This window comes from Chenopodium quinoa, unplaced genomic scaffold (genome assembly GCF_001683475.1).
Source record: "Chenopodium quinoa cultivar QQ74 unplaced genomic scaffold, ASM168347v1, whole genome shotgun sequence".
Taxonomy (NCBI): domain Eukaryota; kingdom Viridiplantae; phylum Streptophyta; class Magnoliopsida; order Caryophyllales; family Amaranthaceae; genus Chenopodium; species Chenopodium quinoa.
The window spans coordinates 174,962-197,468 of NW_018744855.1; the positions used below are offsets into that span (position 1 = coordinate 174,962).

General features: G+C 32.9%; 3 protein-coding genes across 3 annotated transcripts; 1 reads left to right on the forward strand and 2 right to left on the reverse strand.

The window, feature by feature from the left end:
• Positions 1-761: 761 nt before the first annotated feature.
• On the reverse strand, positions 762-5,284 carry LOC110704604 (hsp70-Hsp90 organizing protein 2-like). Its single transcript, XM_021882414.1, has 7 exons — positions 4,166-5,284; positions 2,197-2,485; positions 1,948-2,033; positions 1,621-1,844; positions 1,465-1,531; positions 1,317-1,376; positions 762-1,083 (listed from the first exon to the last, which is right to left on the reverse strand). The coding sequence occupies exons 1-7, from the start codon at positions 5,075-5,077 to the stop codon at positions 970-972; spliced, it is 1,752 nt and encodes a 583-aa protein (XP_021738106.1). The 5' UTR covers positions 5,078-5,284; the 3' UTR covers positions 762-969.
• A 1,725-nt stretch (positions 5,285-7,009) lies between these two features.
• Positions 7,010-11,545, forward strand: LOC110704605 (vacuolar-processing enzyme-like). The gene is made up of 9 exons (XM_021882415.1): positions 7,010-7,427; positions 7,622-7,786; positions 9,021-9,177; positions 9,390-9,475; positions 9,559-9,758; positions 9,901-9,949; positions 10,050-10,259; positions 10,689-10,895; positions 11,003-11,545. The coding sequence occupies exons 1-9, from the start codon at positions 7,206-7,208 to the stop codon at positions 11,183-11,185; spliced, it is 1,479 nt and encodes a 492-aa protein (XP_021738107.1). The 5' UTR covers positions 7,010-7,205; the 3' UTR covers positions 11,186-11,545.
• A 2,926-nt stretch (positions 11,546-14,471) lies between these two features.
• Positions 14,472-15,002, reverse strand: LOC110704653 (auxin-responsive protein SAUR36-like). Its single transcript, XM_021882472.1, has one exon. The coding sequence runs from the start codon at positions 15,000-15,002 to the stop codon at positions 14,472-14,474; it is 531 nt and encodes a 176-aa protein (XP_021738164.1).
• Positions 15,003-22,507: the final 7,505 nt, after the last annotated feature.

Genomic DNA, 22,507 nt, shown 5'->3' on the forward strand with positions numbered 1-22,507 from the left:
TTAGAGGTTCTAACGTGGACAGATTTAGGTCCCGTTCTTTTCACCTTAATTTTAAGGAACTGAAATTATTTTTACTGAACTGAAATAAGTTTTGCTGAACTTAAATTATTTTTACTAAACTTAAATTAATTTTACTAAAGTGAAATTATTTTTACTGATTTTCTATTATAATTCTTCTTTAATAAAACTGAATTTTGCTGAACTAGACTTATTTTTACTGAACTGAAATTATTTTTACTTAATATTATTTTTTTAAGGTGAAAAGAACATGGACTTAATCATAATGGTGTATATATATGATTCAAACCAATCAATCAATTAATTAAAATGTTTAATCTCGTAAGTGGAGTTGACTACAGATTTATAATAATTCAAACAGAAAAATAAAAGAAAGAAAAAACAAAAAGCATGTTCAACTCCTACAGAAACAAATATAGCTGAGATAAATGACTTCAATTATACGGAGTAATATTGATAACTACAAGATTTTACTAGTACTAAATAAATCTGACCCTCATGCCAACAAGTTAAGGTTCAAGTCCTTACAAAGCAAGTGCTGTGTTTGCACTTTTGCTGCTAACTGGGAAGTAATCTGTAATACGGAGTACTTTCCAGCAATTTCAACTGAAGATGAAAATTACCCTATGAAGATGAGGGCAATGAAACATAACTTCTTGGAGAGTTAGAATTAGAATACAAAAAGGGTTCGATTTTCAATCAGCTGAACTAACATATTATGGACTGAATGAGCCACAAAGGAATCAATAATCAAAGACGATAAACACAAATACTTCCATAAAAAAAAGTTCAAAATTTCAACAAGAATTAAACTAGATTGATCCACCAATCCAGAATATTACATAGTTGGGGTAGTGCCAAAAACATCAAATGCCAAAGTTGTGTCACTGTTACTAAGAATAGATCAACTTATCACTGTTTCTAAAATAGGATCAACTTATTACATAGCTATCATCTAACTTGAACAATTCCAGCACTGACCAACTTTTGGATCTTACTCATCACCATTGGATTCTTCATATGATCTTGTGCTGCCTTGGGATTCTCCTGGAAGTCTATCAAAACCTGAAATCCAGAGATTCAAACAGCAAAACATAAGTTAAAATATCGAAGGAATGATTTTCTTCCTGACAAAATTGAAGAATAAAGATATTTTATTAAAACAACAATGTCATTAAAATGAGTTTTTTAATTTCAACACCCTCCCCCTCATCAATTGCTAGTAAAATAATACTTCGTAGGTTTTTATACTTTAAACTTCTTTTTGAAAAAATATTGCACTTTCCAAAGATTATTACCTGTCTCATAACAGGATCAGTGAGGATGTTCTGGATTTCTGGGTCCTGCATTCCCTTAGCCTGCAGAGATCAGAAGCACAACTGTCAAGAATTTTAACTCAAAACATAATCTAAAATGAATCATTCATTAACAAGCATAAAACAAGACCTGTCTCTCTTTGAGTTCTTCAGGAGTCAAATCCCCACGGCTTGCTTTATTAATTTGTTGTACACATCTGAAAGAAAGTCATAGCAAAATTTAGTGGTGTAAGAACGTATATTTAAAGGTTGCAACCACACAAATTTCAGGCGTTCTTCTACACACCTTCTCACGCCATCCAACAATTCCTGGTTGTTTGGCTTGAGTTTTAATCCTTCCTGGTAAGTTTCTAATGCCTTCTCATATTCCTTCATGAAGAACTGAACAGCTCCCTTTCTAGTGTACCCCTTAACAAAGGAAGGATCAAGCTCGATGCACTTTTCTGCATCTTTCAATGCTTCTGGCATTGCCCCCAATTTAGTGTAACTTGCAGCTCGGTTGCTGTAAGCCTAAAATGCATCAATAAGTAGCAAAGTGAGTTCAAAATTGATTTAGTGATGATTTATCAAATAAAATAAGTAGTGCAGAACAATCAGTAAAAAGCAGACATACTTTCGCATCTTTAGGGTTCCTCTTGATAGCTTCTGTGTAATGCTTCACAGCTTCGGGATATTTCTGCTCCTTGAAGTACTCATTACCTACATAGACATGTACAGGTTCCAAATTAATGTGCAAATAAATAGCCAGATATAAGGAAACTCACAACACCCTAAACCAAAACAGCTCCCAAGGGTCACAATGTCAAATACTTGTGAATGGAACGAAATAGAATTTCCAACATACAAAAAAAGGTAGTAATACCTTTTTCACGTTCTTCATCAGCTATATTAGGATCAAAATACTCTTGCTGCTCCAAATCTTTCTTTGCTTTTTCAGCATCATTCAGCTTCTTCAGAGTGTCAGGATTACGGTGCTCTGTCAAAGCTTTGTGGAAAGCTTCAATAGCAAGGTCATAGTCCTTTGAAGTCTTTGCAATTTTCGCCAAAGCAGTTCCTTTCCTGGTCAAGGCCCTGGCAACCATTTTGTAGTCTGATCGAAGCTCCCTACCTCTTTCAACAGCTTGGTCACAGTCCTTGATACACTCATCATACTACATAGGGATTTAAAAGCAATGTAAACCAATCAGCAATTATTGGCCGCAAACAGATAAAAACAGATTAGAACAGTTAAGTAAATGAATAACAAAAGGCACAGAGTACACAAATAACCAACAAAAGACACAAAAAGCACAGAGTACACAAATAAACAACAAAAGACACAAAACATAACAGCAGCAGGACAAAGTAACTATAAATAACAACGAACACAAAACAACAAAGAAGAAAACAGAAGACAAGCAAAAATAAACCCACTAAATTAAACAAGATAACTTTAAGCAACAGTAACTACCTCGCAAAAGACACCATTCTTTATTGGTGACAAGCTGACATCTCATCCTTGCACAAATAGCCTAAGTAAGGTGACAAACTTGTGCTACTCTGTACCTTAATTCCAACATCAGTAGCTAACTGGAAGGAACGTGCCCTAGTTGTCTAATGATCTTAACGAATTTATATATTACCGCCCCTAGCTTTCTTTATCCTAACATAAGCTCCTAACCTGAAACTCAACTATGTGTAATCCAAGGCTCATATAGAGAGTAGTCTAATAATCCTTATCTAGTACCAAAGGCAAGGAATAAATGCCTAAGAAGGAACAATTTTTCATGCGGGAAACAAGATTCAAATACTCAACAAAAAAACACAAGTACAAACCAAGGCACATATCAATATATCATCCAATCGAACTATCAACTGAAAACCAAACCAACCCAATTCAGCAATACCTACTTTCCTCCACTAAAACCAACATCTTCCATAATTTACAAGATAAGCCAAAATAAACTGAACATGTTAACTTATAGGACCATTCATAACACAGTTCACTTGGGAAAAAAAAAAAAAAAAAAAAAAAAAAAAAAAAAACTCAATTCTATGCCATAGACTTCATTACCCATCAATATGTACACCCTAACCTCTGAAACCAGAAATAAAAAAAGGGTCTTCAAACTAACAACCAATAATTTGTTACAGAAAAACATGTTCTACCTTATAGAAGTTATTTTTTATAATCTCGGTGAAAAGGTGAATATCATTATCTACCACTAGCAAAATATGGTTTGTAAATCTTTCGCCTAACAACAGCAGTAAATTCATGTCTAGCAGCAAGATAACAACACAGCTACACTTGCAGCCAGAACAGTCAAATTTCTTTATTTACTGATGAAGTAATACAATTTAGGCTAAGCTATACTAATTAACTATTAAAAAATTAATCTTTACAACCTAACTAAAAAGGTTACCATCATGAAGCTAGAATGACAAAGCATTTACATTCATATAATAAACACAGAAATAGCACCTAAACCTCTAACAACCCATCAACTGCAAACCAGCCTACATTAAGTAAATTATCAATTCATATGCCGTGTATATAACTGTAGCACGATTAACCAAACTAATTCACTCGTATTGGCCTATATTACCTTATTATATACTTAAACCCCAAACAAGCATTACACTAAAAAATATCTATAACATTCAAACCCGCCTTGATCAAGCTCCTTTATCCTATGATCAATGTCAAATCAATCATCACAATCAATCTCTAAGTCACATGCCAAAGTTCAATTTTACATCAATCACAAAGCTCAAGACTTCAAACCTAATTTAAACAAAACCAATTAGACAATTGAAATCAAAGAATAAATAAAAGCAATGTAGGAATTTACCTTGCCCATCTCAAGATAAACAGCAGCCCTATTAGTCAAGAAAGATATATCCTCATCATCCAATTCAATAGCCTTACTATAATGTTCAATTGCTTTCTCAAATTCCTTCTTCTTATAAGCTGCATTCCCAGCTTCTTTCTCCTTCTGAGCCAACCCCTTATTCTCCTTCTTCTCCCTCTCTTCTTCATCCTCCTCCACCATCGGCTCGGGTTCGGGTTCCGGTTTCGGCTCCGGCTTTGGCTCAGGTTTAGTCTCAGGCATCTTAAATTCTCTCTCAACAGCGGGCTCCTCGGGCTGAACCTCCATATCCTCAGGCCCATTACCACTCATCATCTTAATATTCAACAAAACCCCAAGAGCTTGCATAACCCTTTGATCCTTCAAGTACATATTCAAGTTATTCGGATTCTTCTGGATTTCCTGCATCATCTTCACAAAATCAGGCTGCTGCAAATACCCACGAGTACCCGGATCCGCAGTTAGCTTGGCCCACATCTCCGGCCCAGAAAAAGCATCCCCAAAAGGAGAAGCAGAGGAGCTACTGGGCCGGGCACCGCGAGAAGCCGCGGATTGAGCGTCGGAAAGCCCAGATTTAAGGGCTTCGTTATTTGGGTCGAATTCAAGACCCTTTTTGTAAGCAGAAATAGCGTCGGAAAAATTATGCAGACCTATATACGCAGCACCCAAACGACTGTAACCCTTAGGCCAATCAGGTTTTAGGTCGACGGTTTTCTGGGCGTCGGTTAAAGCGTCGGAAAAGTTTCCGAGGGAAGCGTGGGCGGCGGATCGATTAGAGTAGAGGACATGATTTATGGGGGCGAGAGAAATAGCGTCGGAAAAGTGTTTAATTGCGTCGGCATAGTTGCCGGAAGAGAAGGCGGCGTTACCCTTTGCTTTAGCTTCGTCTGCCATTGAAGAGAGAGAAAGATAATTTGGGAGGAGAGAGAAAAAGAAAGGGTTTTGGGAGAGTGAAAAGAAATCTGGAAAAAGGGGAGATTAATAGGCGAAGGAAGAAGAGGAGACGAGAGAGTTCTGGCTGTTGTTGGGGAAGGTGAAGTGGTTCTGGAATGTTCTTGGGTTAACGAAGGGTTGGAATTGGGATCTAAGGTGGATGATTTTATGACTGAGGTGGCTTAATTAATTTTTTGGGCTTTTAATTAATTAATGTATGAGCCTAATAGAGAAGAATTGGCCATTCAATTTTGTGTGCTAATCGAGGTCGAAATTACTTGATTGATTTCAATTGGAAGGGAGCAAAAGTGTTTCCTCTATTAATACTGCACTCGGTTCGTTTTACTAATTTGAATTTGAGTTGAACTCAAAGTTTAAGTCGAACAAATAGAAATACTAATCGAGTTCAAATTGTTCTCCAATAGTTTCAAGACTTTTAACTTTTAAGTAGTTCTCATACTCTTACCTAGTGTATCATATCGAAGAATAAGATTTTCATGATGCAACACTATTGAAAATTCACATTCAAAAATATTTGTAAAATGTGAGTGACAACCAAACAACATCCATTAAGCCATTATTTATTTCTTCTTCGACTCCCTCCTTTTCTCTCTAGGATTAAAAAAAATTCGGGTTTCCAAGGCTAAGATTAAATTATCTTCGACTCTTTATATATCTTTAATTTACTCATTATTGTGCTATGTTATTCATCATTTTAAGTGTAATATGTTAGTTACCTTATGCATGTTAGGACAATTTATTATCGTCGAGTATATCAACTCTAAAACAACTAATCATGTTGCTTATCATATCGACAAATCAACTAGGCTTAGACCCTGTTCTTTTGAGTTTCTAGGCAAGTAGAGCAGAACCCTAACATAATTTGTTGATGAAGGATAAAATCTATACTAATTTATTAAAAGGTTCATAAAAAAGTTTATGTGCCATGTAAACCCTTTTTATTATGCCACATCACCTATTCAACCTTTTGGAGGATAAAGAATTTCGAACACCTAACTTCTTATAAGAAGAATTTAACCATCTAAGTTAATTGTCAACTATGTTATAAACAAAAGTAATATTAAAAGTAGTAACTCGAACACCTAACTTCTTATAAGAAGAATTTAACCATTTATGCTAATTATCTACTATGTTTTAAACAGAAGTAATATTAAAAATAATAATTCAGTGCAACGCCCTACACTAGTGAATCTAATTAAATTCAGTTGGAACTTATTTTATTTTATTTTTGACAATGATCCAAAGTAGTACAATTTATTTAGCTCATAAATGGGCTTAGTATAAACAATTCATTTCTGTATCATCATTGAACAATGAGCAAGCTTGTAAATAAACACGGCTATTATAAGAAACTGCCAAATCTCTCAAATCATGAACCATTCTTTCATTTATCTAGTACTATCATGAACAAATGAAAGCTTGTTAATAACTTAACACTACGTAATATAAACAATCAAACATGGCAAGTTTTAAGAAACTCTCACATCTTTTCTAATAACTAAACGTAATGGACTTGCTCACGATGCTGGGCTTACAAACCCATATCCATTTTATTTCAAAATATAAATCTAACGACTTTAAATGGGCCATTCATTGGGCCAATGACATTCTAAAAGGCCTAGTAGATAACCTGGTCCATTGGCCAACGTACTCTACATCAAGCACAGTAACGCACAACAATGCTTCTACACTTTGCTTAAAATATTTATTGCATGACAAATTTGACAATCAAACACCGAATCCATAAGCAAAAGCAAACAAAAGAGAGCATGAAATTCGGCCAAATAATGAGAGGAGAGAGAATTGTTATTGTTAGAAATGTAAAAGAAAGAAATACTGATGAAATAGTAGCTACATACTCCTATAAACGCAACTCCAAAGAGTAACACATGGTTCACGCAGGACATTTCCCAACACTCTTCACCTCTTTCACGTGTCATCTCCTCCTTTTGCATGGCGTTTCTCCCTCTTTTCTTTCTCTCTCTTCCCTTCTCATTAAACCTCTACCTATATTTCATTCTCTTTTTTTTATATTATTACCCACTTTTCTTACATCTTTTTTACAAGTATGGCAAGTATGAGTTCTGCCTTGAGAATTCTTGCACTTTTAGCATGTTTCTCTCTTCAATTGACATGGCTTTCTCAAGCTATAAACAGGTGGGAGTCCAACATCCGCTTGCCTACTGATCATATGAAACCACAAGAACCGGCCGAGGACGACGGTGAGGTTGGTACTACTTGGGCTCTTCTTGTTGCCGGTTCTCAAGGCTTTGGTAATTATAGGCACCAGGTATATATTTTCACTTTACAACCAAGGCTATTTCTTTGTTTATGTGTTTGTACCTTGTTGTATTGGGACAATCGTGCACGGGGTACAACCGGTTGTATACTTGTATTTGTATACAGAAAAGTGAATTGCTCTAGTTTTTAAGTTGTACAATTAGAGGTTTTTCACTTAATTTAATTCTTCTTTGCTCTTTGCAGGCAGATATTTGTCATGCATATCAGATATTAAAAAGAGGAGGATTAAAAGATGAGAATATAGTTGTGTTTATGTATGATGATATTGCTGATAATCCGCTTAATCCTAGGAAAGGTGTTATTATCAATCATCCTAATGCCAAGGATGTCTATGCTGGTGTTCCTAAGGTAATTAACCTTACCAATTTCATTTTTTTCAGATTATAGTATTGCGAGATTCCATATTATTTAAATCTTGTGCATTAATTTTATTTGTTTTCTCATAAATAAAATTCAAGTCATCAATTAAATAATGCATGCAAAGTTGCAAACTCATGAAAAATTGCTCTAAAAAATAAGTTTTACAAACCCAAGTACATAAGTCCCACATCGGAAAATTATTAGAAGATTAAGCACTTAATATATCTCCATTAGAATATTACCAATCGCTGAGCTTGGTAACGTGAGCTTGTAACCCAAGTGGGAGCATTAAAATGATGGAACACGTTCTAGGCCTCGTGGGTCGGGTCAAGGGTTGGCAGTATGCTGGCTCGCCCCATCCAAGTTGGGAGTTGGTCCATGTGGCTTGAGCGAAGGCTTGAGTCTCATGGATCCTAAAGTGGAGGGAACCGCGTGAGGCTGGTTTCACAGAGCAACGAAAACCTCCCGCTTCTGTCAGTGGAAGGATAACGGGCTTGCGCCTCCCTGGCCCATTAGTACTCAGCTGGCTCAGATCTTAATTGGACCATCACTTTTTTTATTTTATTTTTTAGGGGTGCTTTTGGTGCTGTTTGTAGGACCAATGCAGCTTACTTACATGTAAAGTTTGATTAAATATTGTAGTCGAGGAAGCAATTAGGATGTTCATCTCATTTTATTGCATTTCGTAGTCGGGATATGGGTCCATATAAGTCCCTATAATCCTATATGCATCATTTGTGGTGCTCGAACTCTTCATTTCACTTAATAGTATTCTTAGGGCTGTTAGGAGTTTGGACCTAAATGGCTAAATGTATCGTCTTTGGAAAATAGTTGAGCAAGGCAGGGTAATGTATATCTATGTGGGCTGTCTGATGTGAGTATCATAGTTGGAGCATCACCTATTTATAGGAAAGGTAGTTTTCTAGGAGCAATTCAACTTACTATATATATATATATATAGTTTAATTAAATTAGCTTTTATGGTTAGAGGAAGTTATTACGATGTCCTTACATAACATCAATATTGTATTGCTCGGACTATTCATGTCTATGCGTAATTGGATATAAACACTTGAGACCAAAGAACTATGGAAAAATAGCTGAGTCTAGGCAGGGTCGTGTGTTTATATGGGCTGCCTCCTGTCTGATGTGGTATTTGAATTCAAGTAACATTGCTCATCGACTTGTTTGATGCTTAAGGTGTGGCTTTTATCTACTACAGGATTATACTGGGGAGCATGTCACAGCGGAGAACATGTTTGCAGCGCTTCTTGGGAACAAGAAAGCTGTAAAAGGTGGCAGTGGAAAGGTCATTGATAGCAAACCGAATGACAGGATCTTTATATACTACTCTGATCATGGAGGTCCTGGTGTGTTGGGTTAGTGCCTCTATATTTTTCTACATTGTATTCATAGATTGTCCGAAGACTAGAGGTCTTAGTTTCAAGTACACGTAGTAGAACATTGTGGTCTTGTACTGATGAAATTGGTTTGCTACTTTCATATTGAATCAATTGATTGCCTGTAATGCTATGATATATGCAGTCGAGGCTTTTAATCTGACCTGAGCTTTTGGTGAGTTTGCTTGCAGGTATGCCTAATATGCCATTCCTTTATGGCAAGGACTTTGTAGAGGTTTTAAAGAAAAAATACGCATCAAAAAGTTACAAGGAAATGGTAAGTGGGTGTCGATTTATAATTAGTACACAATTTAAATTTTGTATATTAAAAACTGCACACTAATCTTTTCCTGTACACAGGTAATATACATTGAAGCTTGCGAAAGTGGTAGTGTTTTTGAGGGCTTGATGCCTGAAGATCTGAACATATATGTTACAACAGCTTCAAATGCTGAAGAGAGTAGCTGGGGAACTTACTGTCCTGGTATGGACCCTGCACCACCTCCAGAGTTCATGACGTGCTTGGGCGATTTATATAGTATTGCCTGGATGGAAGACAGGTGATTTTCCTGTCAATTCGGCTGATAAATTTCTAATCCATTGCTTGATTAACAAATCTTACAATCTCTAAATTCAGTGTTAATCATTATAAGCATAATTATATCTATATATAAATTCTTTTTACAAAATTTTGGTCTGCAGTGAGACACACAATTTGAAGAAAGAAACGATTGCACAACAAGTTAAGAAGGTAAGGCTAATAGGAGCTCAGTGAGGTAGAATAGCATAGTTCTGTAGAGCGAAACTGGTAATTCTTGTTAATATTGGATGATGAGTTTGATCTGGCGCAGGTAAAGGACAGAACTTCAAATTTCAACACCTACACAGCAGGTTCCCATGTCATGGAATACGGAAATAAAAGCATTAAACCAGAGAAAGTTTATCTATACCAAGGCTTTGATCCAGCAACTGCAAACCTTCCTGCTAACTCAGTGCCTCGTGATATTGAGTTGGGCGTTGTCAATCAACGAGATGCAGACATTCTTTTCCTTTGGGAAAAGGTACTTGAGCCCAATTCTCCTTCATTTTTGATGACTGTTTATAGCTTATGTTTACTCTTGATTGTATACACCACTTTAAGTACCTTTGTTGGATACTTGACACTAATGCGTATACTCAATGCCACAGTAGTATAGCATATGTTTACTTAATACTTTTTTCCTTATAAGTCTGCTATCCTTGAGCCTAAAATATGTATACCAATAGTGCAATTGTTAACCTATCCCATGGGCTTGGGAATTTTTTTTTTTTTTACATGTTACACTTCATTTTAGATCAAAAGATGCTTAACTTACATAAATTGGTCAATTCTGAATCTTGGACTTGTATCTATGTCTGTCACTACTCAATAGTCACCAACTTCGGGTAAGGGTAGCATAGTTAACAGATAGCAGTTTATAGACTGAAAGTCTATTGCGCATCTCTTGCAGTATGAAAGATCAAAGGAGGAACCTGAGGAGAAGCATAAGATTCTTAAAGAGATAACTGAGACTATGAAGCACAGAAGCCACCTTGACAGCAGCATTGAATTGATCGGTAAACTTTTATTTGGACTAAACAATGGTCCTTCGGTCCTACGTGCAAAGCCAAGCCGTGGAATGCCTCTTGTGGATGATTGGGATTGCTTGAAATCAATGGTAATTAATAAAATTTGTATTCTTAGTTGATTGCGTAGTAACAGGACATGTAGCTAAATTTCTGTTATTTTGAACTTAATTAACAGTGAAAACTTTCATATCTTCAGGTTCGGGTGTTTGAGAAAGAATGTGGGACCTTAACTCAATACGGGATGAAACATATGCGGGCCTTTGCAAACATCTGCAACAAGGATATTCCGCTATCAGTAATGCAAGAAGCTTGTGTTGCAGCTTGCAGTGGGCACAACTCTGGCCAGTGGCATCCATCATTCCATGGTTATAGTGCTTAACTGGCTTTTCAGTTGTTATATAATGCTACATATTACTGTATCATATGTGTGAATGTGTTGTTAGACGGTTAGACTAGACCACAACACGGTGATATACTACGGTCCAGAAAGTGACTACTCTGTAGTGTGTTATGTGGTCAATTGCCCAGCTTACGTGCTTAATCAGTGCATTTGTTCATTAAATATTTTGCATAATTGGCACTTTCATGGGGTATGTACTATGCCCACTATGGTCCCTTAGGACCCTTACCCCAAGACGTGAGGTCGAATTCTACCTCTTGGTTTTCCCCACGTAGATTCGATTGGGATGTTTTAACGAGCACGAGTTCAATAATGTAGGTTATATATACTCATGCTTGAGATATATTGAGGGATGTTTCTAGATTTTACGTTTAGTTTGCAGATATGTTCTCTTATGTAGGGTATGGTTCCCTACAACATTAATCACCCCTAATCCTAGCCCTTATGTTGGGGATGTTTTCTTATGCAGGAGATATAAACCAAAACAGTTTGTGGAATTTACTTAATTACCCCTAATCCTAGCCCTTATTTTCATGTTATTCTCACTATAATGTTACAATTTAGCTTCAAGATTAAAAACAACTAATAGTCCAAATTTATAAAATGTAACAACTTATTCTAGACATTTTAATTAGGTAAGGTCATTCAGAGTATTGTTGTGTTATTTAAACATATACTTCGTAGTATTTATCATGTGTGATAGAGATCATCGTTAATAACACGTGTGTTCAATGTAAGAAATATTAGTTCAATTTCAGTTTGATTATGGAGTATTTTGTATATAACAAGTCTTCGAAAGGGCTGGTGAAGTGCTCTTCTCCTGAAGAAATATATAGGAGGATACTATTAAAGTACGGAGTAGTTAAACAACAATAAAAATCATGTCGAGGATCATTATTAATTGTGCATGTTATTTGCACATTGACTAAGATTACATACACTAAAGATTTTGATTCTTCATGAAATACATAAACTAAGTAACAATTTCACAACTTCGATAAAAAAATTATTTGCTAATATACATGTGGGCCTGAACCCAAGATTTGATATTCGATATGTAATGCGAGGAAAGTGGACTTTGCGATTTTATAATCGATTTGGGTTCAGCTAATGGCGAGCAACTAACGAACATTCACAAACCCAAAAAAAAAAGTTATCTCCTGTGATAATGGAGGGAAATCAAGCTCATGCTAACTGCCAAAGCCAAACTGAAGATATGGTCGTTGGAGATACTGTTCCCCTATTATTGTTTACAAGTCATGGGTCGTAGATAGAGTCTTGTTCGACAACAACTTATTAAAATTTTCTACTCCATATTACGATTTTGCCAAATTCTAACTAGGATTTGGTAAGATGGTGGTTTTCGGTGTCTCTACAAATAACACTATAACAAAAACTTATTATGATCTATAACTTTCATGATCATTCCAAAAAACAAAACAAAAAGAGAACTATCTTAAAGAGTGGACAACTAGCAAAAATTACTTTTTCGGAACAAGCTTGTTAAACATCATCTTACATATCAGCAATCAAGGGAATTTGCAAGCTACAAATTGCTTCTTAATTTGTTAGATCTAGTTTGAAAAATTACTCTAATTAGAAATTACTCCATACTGCTTAGTATTTTTTTGGTGTTTAAACTACTTCGTACTATATAACTTAGGCTTAGGCCCCGTTCTCTTCACCTTAATTTTGCTGAACTGAAATTATTTTTACTGAACTGAAAATATTTTTGCTGAACTGAAATTATTTTTACTGATTTTCTATTATAATTCTTCTTTAATAAACCTGAATTTTGCTGAAATGAACTTATTTTTACTGAACTGAAATTATTTTTTCTGAACTTAATTTATTTTTATTGAATTGAAATTATTTTTACTTAATATTATTTTTTAAGGTGAAGAGAACAGGGCCTTAATCAAATTTTTTTATAAAGTGACAACCTAAGAATATACTCCGATATTTTTTTATAAAAAGTTGGTGTTATATATCTACATATACTTTTTTTGTCATCTATTTTATTCATTAAAAGATATTAAATTAAACGTGATTGGTTTTGAGCTTGTGACCTCTTATAATAGAGAAGTTTGAGGGTGATGACACATCCTAATTTAGAGGAAGCAAATTTCACGGAATTGAAGACTATATTAATATGGGTCACTTAATTAGCCTTTCTCCTATGTTCTTCCATTATGCATGAGAAAGGGTCATTAATAATTGAAAGTATTTATAAGAATGTTTTATGTTCAGACTATTCGATTATTCTACAAAAAGCAAGATTGAAAAAGATCCATACTTAATTTCTTGATGAACGAACTTTAATTAAGCTCAGTTAAGAACGGGAGCCTCTTTAAATGATGTAGCGCAAGGGCTATGTATAGCATTTTTCTTAAACGAAACTTTTTTCAATGAAAAAAAAAAAAAAATTATTTTTGATAATGGTGAAAAATTGTACACCAATCCAACCCAAAAATTTCCTCACCACAAGCTCTTTTCACCAAAGAAACAAACACAAAACTTTGATTTGCAAAGATTTTTGCTTTCAAGCGCATCCAAGAGCAATCTTACCCCACAACTTGCTATTATGAGGCTATGAGCTTGCTTATTGATTAATCGTGATTGTCTAATTGTCTAACTCAGTAAGGGAATACAATATAAAAACGACAATTAACTTCAAATAATTCCAAGCATATATTGTCAAATTACCTTTAAATTTTTAGCAAAATGAGTAAAATAATCCAAATTAGAAATTGCTTCAAACCATACAAATAACAGTCCCAGTTTGTGCAAAAAGACTAAATATTACGTTTGTACAATGAACATGCAATATGTTCCTAAGATTATTGTTCAAGATTTCATTATTAGAGTAATATACAAAATTAAATTCATGATTTTATAGTGAGATAGAGCAATTACTTCTAATTGATGTTATAATCCTCATTATATATCTAATACCGGAATTAAAACAAATCAATTTTTATAAGGAAAAGAAAATACATTTAAAAAGAAATTATCATCATTATCATAGATTCATCTCATTTGTACAATTCTATAGATTCTCTACTATATCAAACACTAGGCCTAATCCAACAATCAACACAAAATAAGTAAATATGAGATAGAAATACCTAATGTAACTAAACACCCCAATATTCACCACCAAATTTTTGATTTATAGAGAGGCACTTTACATCAAGATTCATTTCCCACCAAAACCTATTTATAACATATCTACCATCATATTATCAGCTTACTCACAAACCAATCATAGACACGTCACGCCGGGAATATGACTCGGCCCCTGAATCCGAGGCCGGCATTTGCCTTTTCCGGCGGCGATCCTCATCTGAACTTTCTCGAACTCCGAAATCGGACAAGGGATAGTGATCTGACCAGGATGATCAAACCCATAAACATTTTCAGCTTCTTCCAGCAACTTTCCAAACAAAGGATGGTTCAGAAACAGAACAGGAACCACAACTCGTCGTAAATGACCTTCAGGCTCCTCCACGTGTACAGCCAAGTGACCCTTTGGAACATGAACCGGTTTTGAGTCGATTAATGAGTCATGACCAACTCGGACATAACCACGAGATGTTACTGAGTTGATCAAACCACGTTGAATCTTTTTTCCCCATTTACATAATCTGGAAATTGTTTTACTCCTTCTTTGCAGAGTTTCACCTTCTAATCTCTCGTATTTGCTTGAATATGATCTTTTTCGGGTTACCCATTTAAAAACCCGGATTAATTTTCTGCCCAATTTGAATCCTCTGTTTCTCCCTCTAATCATCATTATGGCTTAATTACTTGATAATCTAAGGTAATTTATGATTAATTGGGGTGAAATTAGTGAAATTGGATGGTTTTTTGAAATGGGTTTTTGAAAAAGGAGTCAAAAAAAGAAAAGAAAAATGCTGTCTTTTGAATAAAGTCTGTTTTTTTTGGAGTTAAATGGTCTGAAACAGAGGAGAGAGAAAGGAAAAGGAATGAAAGAGCTGGAAGATGATTATGCGGATTAGAGGGAGGAGATATATATGAGAAATAATTGGAAAAATTATAGGGAATTTTTATTTTTAAATAATTATTTTTGGGGAAATACAAAAAGTCAGCTGATTAATTTGTTGTAATGATGCTTCGTGGGTGTAACGATTAAAGTCTAAGCTCTGTTAAATGTGTTTTAATATTAATGTATGTGTGTAATAAATGTTGGGAAAATTAACAATTGTCTTAATCAGAAATTGTTTGGTTTTTATGGTAATATAAAATTTTGTTAATTATGTAGAAGATTTGTTTGTTTAGTGGGTACGTATTAGTAGGAAGGAAATTTCGGTGGAAAGCGACAAATAAGGCAATAAATAAAAATATAAAATATCGTATACAATATATGTGCCCCTGCCTAACGTTGGGTGTACTTTGTACAGTAAATAATACGGACAATTTAGTACTTAAATATAATTAGCTACATAATGATACTAGTGCTAAGATATCAACTACCAATCAAACGGTTTTATGGATTCTTGTATATATGTGTTGGTACTTTGAAGTAGTTAATGTTCATGTATCTCTTTTCTTATAATTGACAGTACAATGTGTTGTTACAAATATGGTTATAGAATAATGTTCATGAATATCATGATGAATTGCCAATGAGTTTGAAACTATAAAGCGTTTCTTAATGTACGGGGTATAGGTAAAGTATAATTGTATATTCGTATGTTATAGAATAATGTTCATGAATATCATGATGAATTGCCAATGAGTTTGAAACTATAAAGCGTTTCTTAATGTACGGGGTATAGGTAAAGTATCATTGTATATTCGTATGTGCATCCTTTTTTTTTTTTTTTTTTTTTTGAAGGAATTCGTATGTGCATCCTTGCTTATAGCAACAATTGACATCCAATATATGTGATAGATATTATATTTAGGATAATATTTGTCACAAGTATAGGATATATTTAATGTATATTTTGTATGTTTATCGTATCTAGGAGTCCTTATCCTAGCGTTGTAAACTCTATATATTTGAATCGTCATGTTGTATACAATTTAGTGAATTTACTAATCTAGGAATAGTTAATATATACCTCCAAATTTGTTTAGCTGGATGTAACCACAAGTGTACGAGCGAACTTGTAATTTGAGTGATGTACAATCTTGTATAAACCATGCAATCAAATAATTAATCATGTTGAAATGAATCTTGTTGCTAGGATTTTATGCACCGAATATGCATGACATGATTAGCATCTATCACAGAAGTGGATCCACTAGAAAAAGTGGACTAAGTACATACTAATCCCTCTATCATAATTCATAAGAGTAGTTTGCGATAATTCATAATTAGCTAAGACAAGTAACAAATTATCTTATGGTTAAGCAGCCTTGGCCCATAAATCAATATAATGATACGAATTATAACCATTTCCGCCCCTTAATGTATTAGATTAGTTATATATTCAACAATAATAGTATAATACATGATAAATGATAAGGTACGGTGTACTGCTATTAATTTTGTGATACCAATAATTAGTTTCCTTAACTTGTGATGCTTATTATCAAGGAAGAATGCGATGTAAGGGCATTAAGCAGCTGCATTATCACAATGATTTAAATTAAACCTTATAAACAAATCAAGATTGTTACTCTTCTTACCCTCAATGGTTTAAGATTTTACTATCAATTGAATATAAACTCAATCTCAATGTAAACTAATTAAACAAAATCACATTCAATTATATGATTTATTGATTCATATACTATCTCTTATTATCTTGTCTAGTACAACTCATGCTATGTTGTAAGACTTGTAACAATAACATCATGTTATAATGTTATATGGTAACTGACAATTAATGTACTATGGAGCAACATAATACACTAGCTACATGTACCATCAAAGTTTGTTAAGCCAAATTAACTAATTTTGTGTTGGAAAAAACTACTTCACCTACCAAAATTTCAAGTTGCATGCCTTACGTCATACTTCATAACAAATAATATCAAAGCTACAGCTAAAACAGATTATGAAAACCTAGTTTTCTTGTTTGTTTATGGCATTGTAGTTCAATAGAGATCTACTCATTATAAATCTCATAATCTCCAAGTACTATTTGGACAATAATTAAAAATTTGCTTTCTTTGTTTTTGTCTTTAAACTATTGTTTACAGCTATTAAGTACTATATATGAGTGTGATTAGTTATATAATTAACATAAATAATTGAGCTTTATAATGCACGTAAGGGTCAAGAAAGATGATTATGGAATACGTAGTAGATTATTACTTACCAAGGAAATTTGTCATTTATTCATTGTACGACCCTTTGATGTAGGTTTGGGTCAGAGATAGCTAATCTCCATTCCCAATTAAGATTTTGAATTAAATTTGTTGGAGCAAAAGGACAAACACATTGAAAACCTTACTTAATCAAATTGAGATTTTTGATAGCTTGAAAATATTAACGTAACTCTAAAGTCTAGAACAATAATAACATGTAGCAATACGAATTAATATTAAAACTATAAGGACAATAATACCGAATATTTGTATCTAGCCTTTTTGAGTAGTAAATAGCATAACATGATATTTATGTATTTTTCATTTATATATGTGAAAAAAAAATTAAAAAAATTCATGAATATTTGTATCTATATACTAAATATCTAATAATCACAACTGGAATGAATGAAAAGTACTTAAACTGCTTAGAATTATATAAAAATCAATGCAATTTGCATATATAAAAATGCACATTACTGCAATAACTAATGTAAATTCTTAAGTTGTGTACTTAAATATTAATTTTGGAAAGTGCTTACTCCAAGAATAGTAGTGGTATTATAATCATACTTTGAAAAGTATATTTGAATGGAGATGAAAGTAAGGCACGCAAAAGACAAAAAATCATAGTATAAGTATTTACACGATGGAGCATTAAACTATAAGCTATATTCCGTACTTTAAGTCTTACTAAAATAAAGAGTGTGTTATTATTATTAATTAAATAATTGATTAATTAAGTGTAAATCAAGTTGAACAGAGAAAGGCAAAAATGTGAATTGGTTCGAAAACTAGCTGGATTAAAGTATTAAACCGACTAATAGTGAAATGTACAAGAATTAAACGCAGGAAATAGGAACTTTTGGAGTACACACGTACATTCCGTACAAATATAGGAAATCAAGACAATAAATAAACACAAGTGTTGCTTTCTTTGGTTGTGATATACGGAAGTCTACATTTAGAAAGGGAAATTATTTGACTACATAATACAATATTATACTCTAATATCTATTCAAAAAATAAAAAAAAATAAAAAAAATAAAAAAAAATTATACTCTAATATATAAAAATGCTTGTATTAGATTATGCTTTTACGGGTGGGGTGGCCTCTTCATATTTATTTTTATAAAGTTGACATGATAAAATGTCATAATTTTCCAAAAGAAAATATATATGGAGTGAGCAACTTGCAATCTAATAATAGCACCAATGGAATATTATATTCGTAGAAAAGTTTAAGAAAATTGGGGTGTCTTACTAATAAGAATTTGGATGAAAAATACTCCAATTAAGAAAAGGTTTATGATTTGTGGGTTTGTAAAATCTTACTACTCGTAGTATAATATTCATTTTATTTCGCGAAGTCTTCTTATATACATTAGATACACATACTAAGGAAAATGAATTGATTAATGTGAATTGGTACATTTAGTTACTTCATGACGAGAGATGTAAAATATAATAAGAATTTCTGAATAAGTGGGTCTAGTTGAGGTAATTTGATAATACGTAGTATTTCTGTAAGAGAAAAGGAAATAAAGTAAAACTAAGAAGAATTAAAGTAAAAAGAACCAGGCATAAAATGAAAGTAATATACAATATTTAATTGTATAAGTTTATTTCACTAATAATTTCAAATCAGTACTTACATGCATGGATCATAGTGGATTATTTGTTATTATATACGAAGTACCTTTTAATATTGAATGTTACTTTTTTTTATTATTATTATTTATTTATTTTTAATAGCTTTTTACCAAGAGAGACATTATTTTGGAAGGAAACTTCATAGAAGGTGCAATAAGTTTGTACAACTTTGTATTTTTGGGGTTCTAACTTTCAAGGTGCATGGATGTTTTGTTTTAAGAACTTTCTATTCCTAGTATGATTGATATCCTACTACTCCTATCCACTCAAAAAAGGAAATGAACAAATTCAGGACTTTCAAGTCAACATTATCCTAGTTTTGGTACATTAAATCAACATTCAAATTTGTTACTGGTTATTTTCAAACTCCATAAAATAAATTATGGACTAGTTGACAAAATTTGAGACCAATAACACCAATCTTTAACACGTGCACGCACGAGTGAGCAAGAAAACACGATCTTAAATCATGTCCCTCAAACTTTTGTTCATGTGCACACGAGTGGGTAAGTATACTTTATAATATATTTAATAAACAAATAATTATATGTGCACTCGAATTTTCCTAGATGAATCACTTTATAATATAACCTCGACCAAAGTTGTTAAGTTGGATTATCAAACTTTAATTATAGAATCAATAACTTTTCAATGTCCCAAAAATATGGACAACTCATATTATACAATTAGCAAGTCATGTTGGGATGGATTATTTGTTTGGTTTGTAAAGATCCAAGATTTACATGTGCCCTGGAGACAGCCATACATGGGTGGCTATTTTAAAAGCAGTTTGCATAAGTTGTCCATATTCTACAAGGCATGGATCTTATATTACGGTAATTTAATTACCGCGAAACTACGATTGGATTTCTAGGTAAATGTCATAATTAATCTAGGTAATTGGATTTCTAGTGGAACATATACATGTAGTACGTCTTTGTGAAACAATTATCAAGCTTTGTTTGTGTTTTCAACTTTTCAATAGTATTATTTTATTTTCGTATGTATATAATGGGACTGTATGACTTTATGGTTTGAATAGATCACTAACTACTCCGCATAAGAGTACTCATAATATTTTTTTAGTAGAAATTAAAATATTGTGTGTTTGTATGTATGCCTTACCAAAATATTATTGAACAAAGTTATATGAGGCTATCAATTTTAGAAGCCGAGGGGCGCATAGTTCTATATTAGGAGTTATATTACTACTACTCATCATAATGAAGCTATCCTACTATACTAGAAGATATGAAACTTATTCTAGATTGAGATTTTTTTATATTTTATAAAATCTTACCATGCATACGTCTATTGATTAATATCTTTGACTGAAGAACCAAATACAATTGTGCGGATCCTGAACTGGTCTAATTGTTTACTTTAGGGGAAACACTAATTTTTCTGTATTATTTATATCATCTTATTGTAATTATATATTTTCTTCTTTGTTTAGTATGCTTATTGCTTGTGTATGTCCAACGATTACAAATAATATAATTATATTCAATTCCCAAAGTCATAGAAGTATATTGTATAACTGATGTAGCATATTAATGGCTACTATATACATGTACGCAACATTGCAATTTGCTTTGATTTCACAATGATCTACTATACTCTATGTAAGCATGACTTCCTCCAGGCCAGCTTCCAGATCAGTTTGAGTCAGCAACTCTTCATCACTAAGAATTACGAAATTCGAATACTAGTTTTTTAAGATCGTTATATACGCAATCCAATTACTCATATCGCTATAAGAAGCTATAGAATGATAGACATAGTGATTCACTATTAATTATACATATATTCAATACTGCATAATTAACTTCAATTACATCGAGTGAAGTGTAATAACTTTGTAATGAATTCCTATAACACATTAACTATAACACATTAACAATATCCCTTGTGAGTGGACCACTCAACCAAAAGGTTAAGCTGATGGTTGAGGCCAATGAATATGTTTTATACTCTATCACCCCCTTAATTAAGTTCAATTCTTTTTCTTCACACAATTCCCTTAATCTTACCAAAGCATAAAAATATGTATTGACATGATCTGATTATTGGTAGTTTGCATCATCACATGCATGCCAACAACCCATGCAACAATATACTGCTGCTATGAAACAAATTAGATAGACATGCAAATTATATACTGTTGTATACAATTATACAAATCGTCCATGGATTTTTAATTGCACTAAAAAATTGAAGTACTATTAAATGAAAATAATTGTGACTATTATATAATATGATCCTAATTAAGAAGATAAATGAAGTCTAACTAGGTTATAGTACTAATATATGCAATTTCCTTGGAGGTTGGTAGGAAACAAATTGAAACAAATTAAGGGCACATGTCAGCATAATTTAAGGTTAATTTGAATTAATCGAATAATATTCAAAAATAAGTGTAACAACTAATTAATTAAAAAATATGAGTATATCATTAGCTCAACTGTGCAAGAAAATAGTAAATGCATGTTACTAACAAATTGTTTCCCTACATCTATCGGTAAATAAAAGTTGCATGCCACGAGTTCAATTAGGTTATAAGTAGACCAAAAAAAAAAATGTATGCATGTTGGGTTACAAACAGCATTTTTTCATACATCATCATTCATTTTTTTTTTGAAAACCATGTAATTAAGGCCTCTAATATATGGCACACGTACTTAGTTATTACCAACAAAATAAAATCAGCATAGAATATACTGGTTAGTTTTTAATATTTTGCTTAGCTAATTAGGTACATGGTAGAGCATCATGTACCCTATTAATGTTACCAATTAAGTTTTGTTTTGTCATTCTTCAAGTAAACATGCGCATAGTTGTGAAGAATGGAATCATAACTTTCTTGGGAGTCAAAATCATAATCTCTCAAAATTTTCATAATTTCTTGATCTTACCTAAGCTATATGAGATTTCTCTTATTTATGGCGTATTGTTTATTTTTAGGCTAATACGGAGTAATTATTTGGACTTTGAGAGCAAAAGACAATTGTAGTCTAGTAGATGATTTTGAATCCTGTTGAAGTTTATTCTACCAAATAACACATGTAAGTGTCCCACATTGATAAAAGAAGAGAGAGTTAAACACTTTATAAGGCAAAGGGGCTACTCCTCCTATTGCCATATTGTTTTTTAGAGAGTTGAGTATATTTAAAACTAGTAAAACCTGAATATTCCCTATATAATAAGAGAGACCGAGAAAAGAGTACATTGTGATTATTTTCTAACTTACATAACATTGAGTAGCAACATAAATGTTATGTAACGTAGGTTTTTTTTTCGTTCTCGCTCTCCCATTCTACCTACCTCTTTCGTGATTTTCATTCATCACATTTAAATCTTGAA

What these genes read in the sequence shown, in the direction of transcription:
- LOC110704604 (XM_021882414.1), bottom strand. Translation starts at nt 5,077, where the DNA reads ATGGCAGACGAAGCTAAAGCAAAGGGTAACGCCGCCTTCTCTTCCGGC. An exon ending in TTTATCTTGAGATGGGCAAG is followed by an intron (nt 2,486 to 4,165) that starts GTAAATTCCTAC and finishes ATCCCTATGTAG; the next exon opens with TATGATGAGTGTATCAAGGA. An exon ending in CTGATCCTGTTATGAGACAG is followed by an intron (nt 1,084 to 1,316) that starts GTAATAATCTTT and finishes TCTGGATTTCAG; the next exon opens with GTTTTGATAGACTTCCAGGA.
- LOC110704605 (XM_021882415.1), top strand. Translation starts at nt 7,206, where the DNA reads ATGGCAAGTATGAGTTCTGCCTTGAGAATTCTTGCACTTTTAGCATGT. An exon ending in TTGGTAATTATAGGCACCAG is followed by an intron (nt 7,428 to 7,621) that starts GTATATATTTTC and finishes TGCTCTTTGCAG; the next exon opens with GCAGATATTTGTCATGCATA. An exon ending in TTGCACAACAAGTTAAGAAG is followed by an intron (nt 9,950 to 10,049) that starts GTAAGGCTAATA and finishes GATCTGGCGCAG; the next exon opens with GTAAAGGACAGAACTTCAAA.
- LOC110704653 (XM_021882472.1), bottom strand. Translation starts at nt 15,002, where the DNA reads ATGATGATTAGAGGGAGAAACAGAGGATTCAAATTGGGCAGAAAATTA.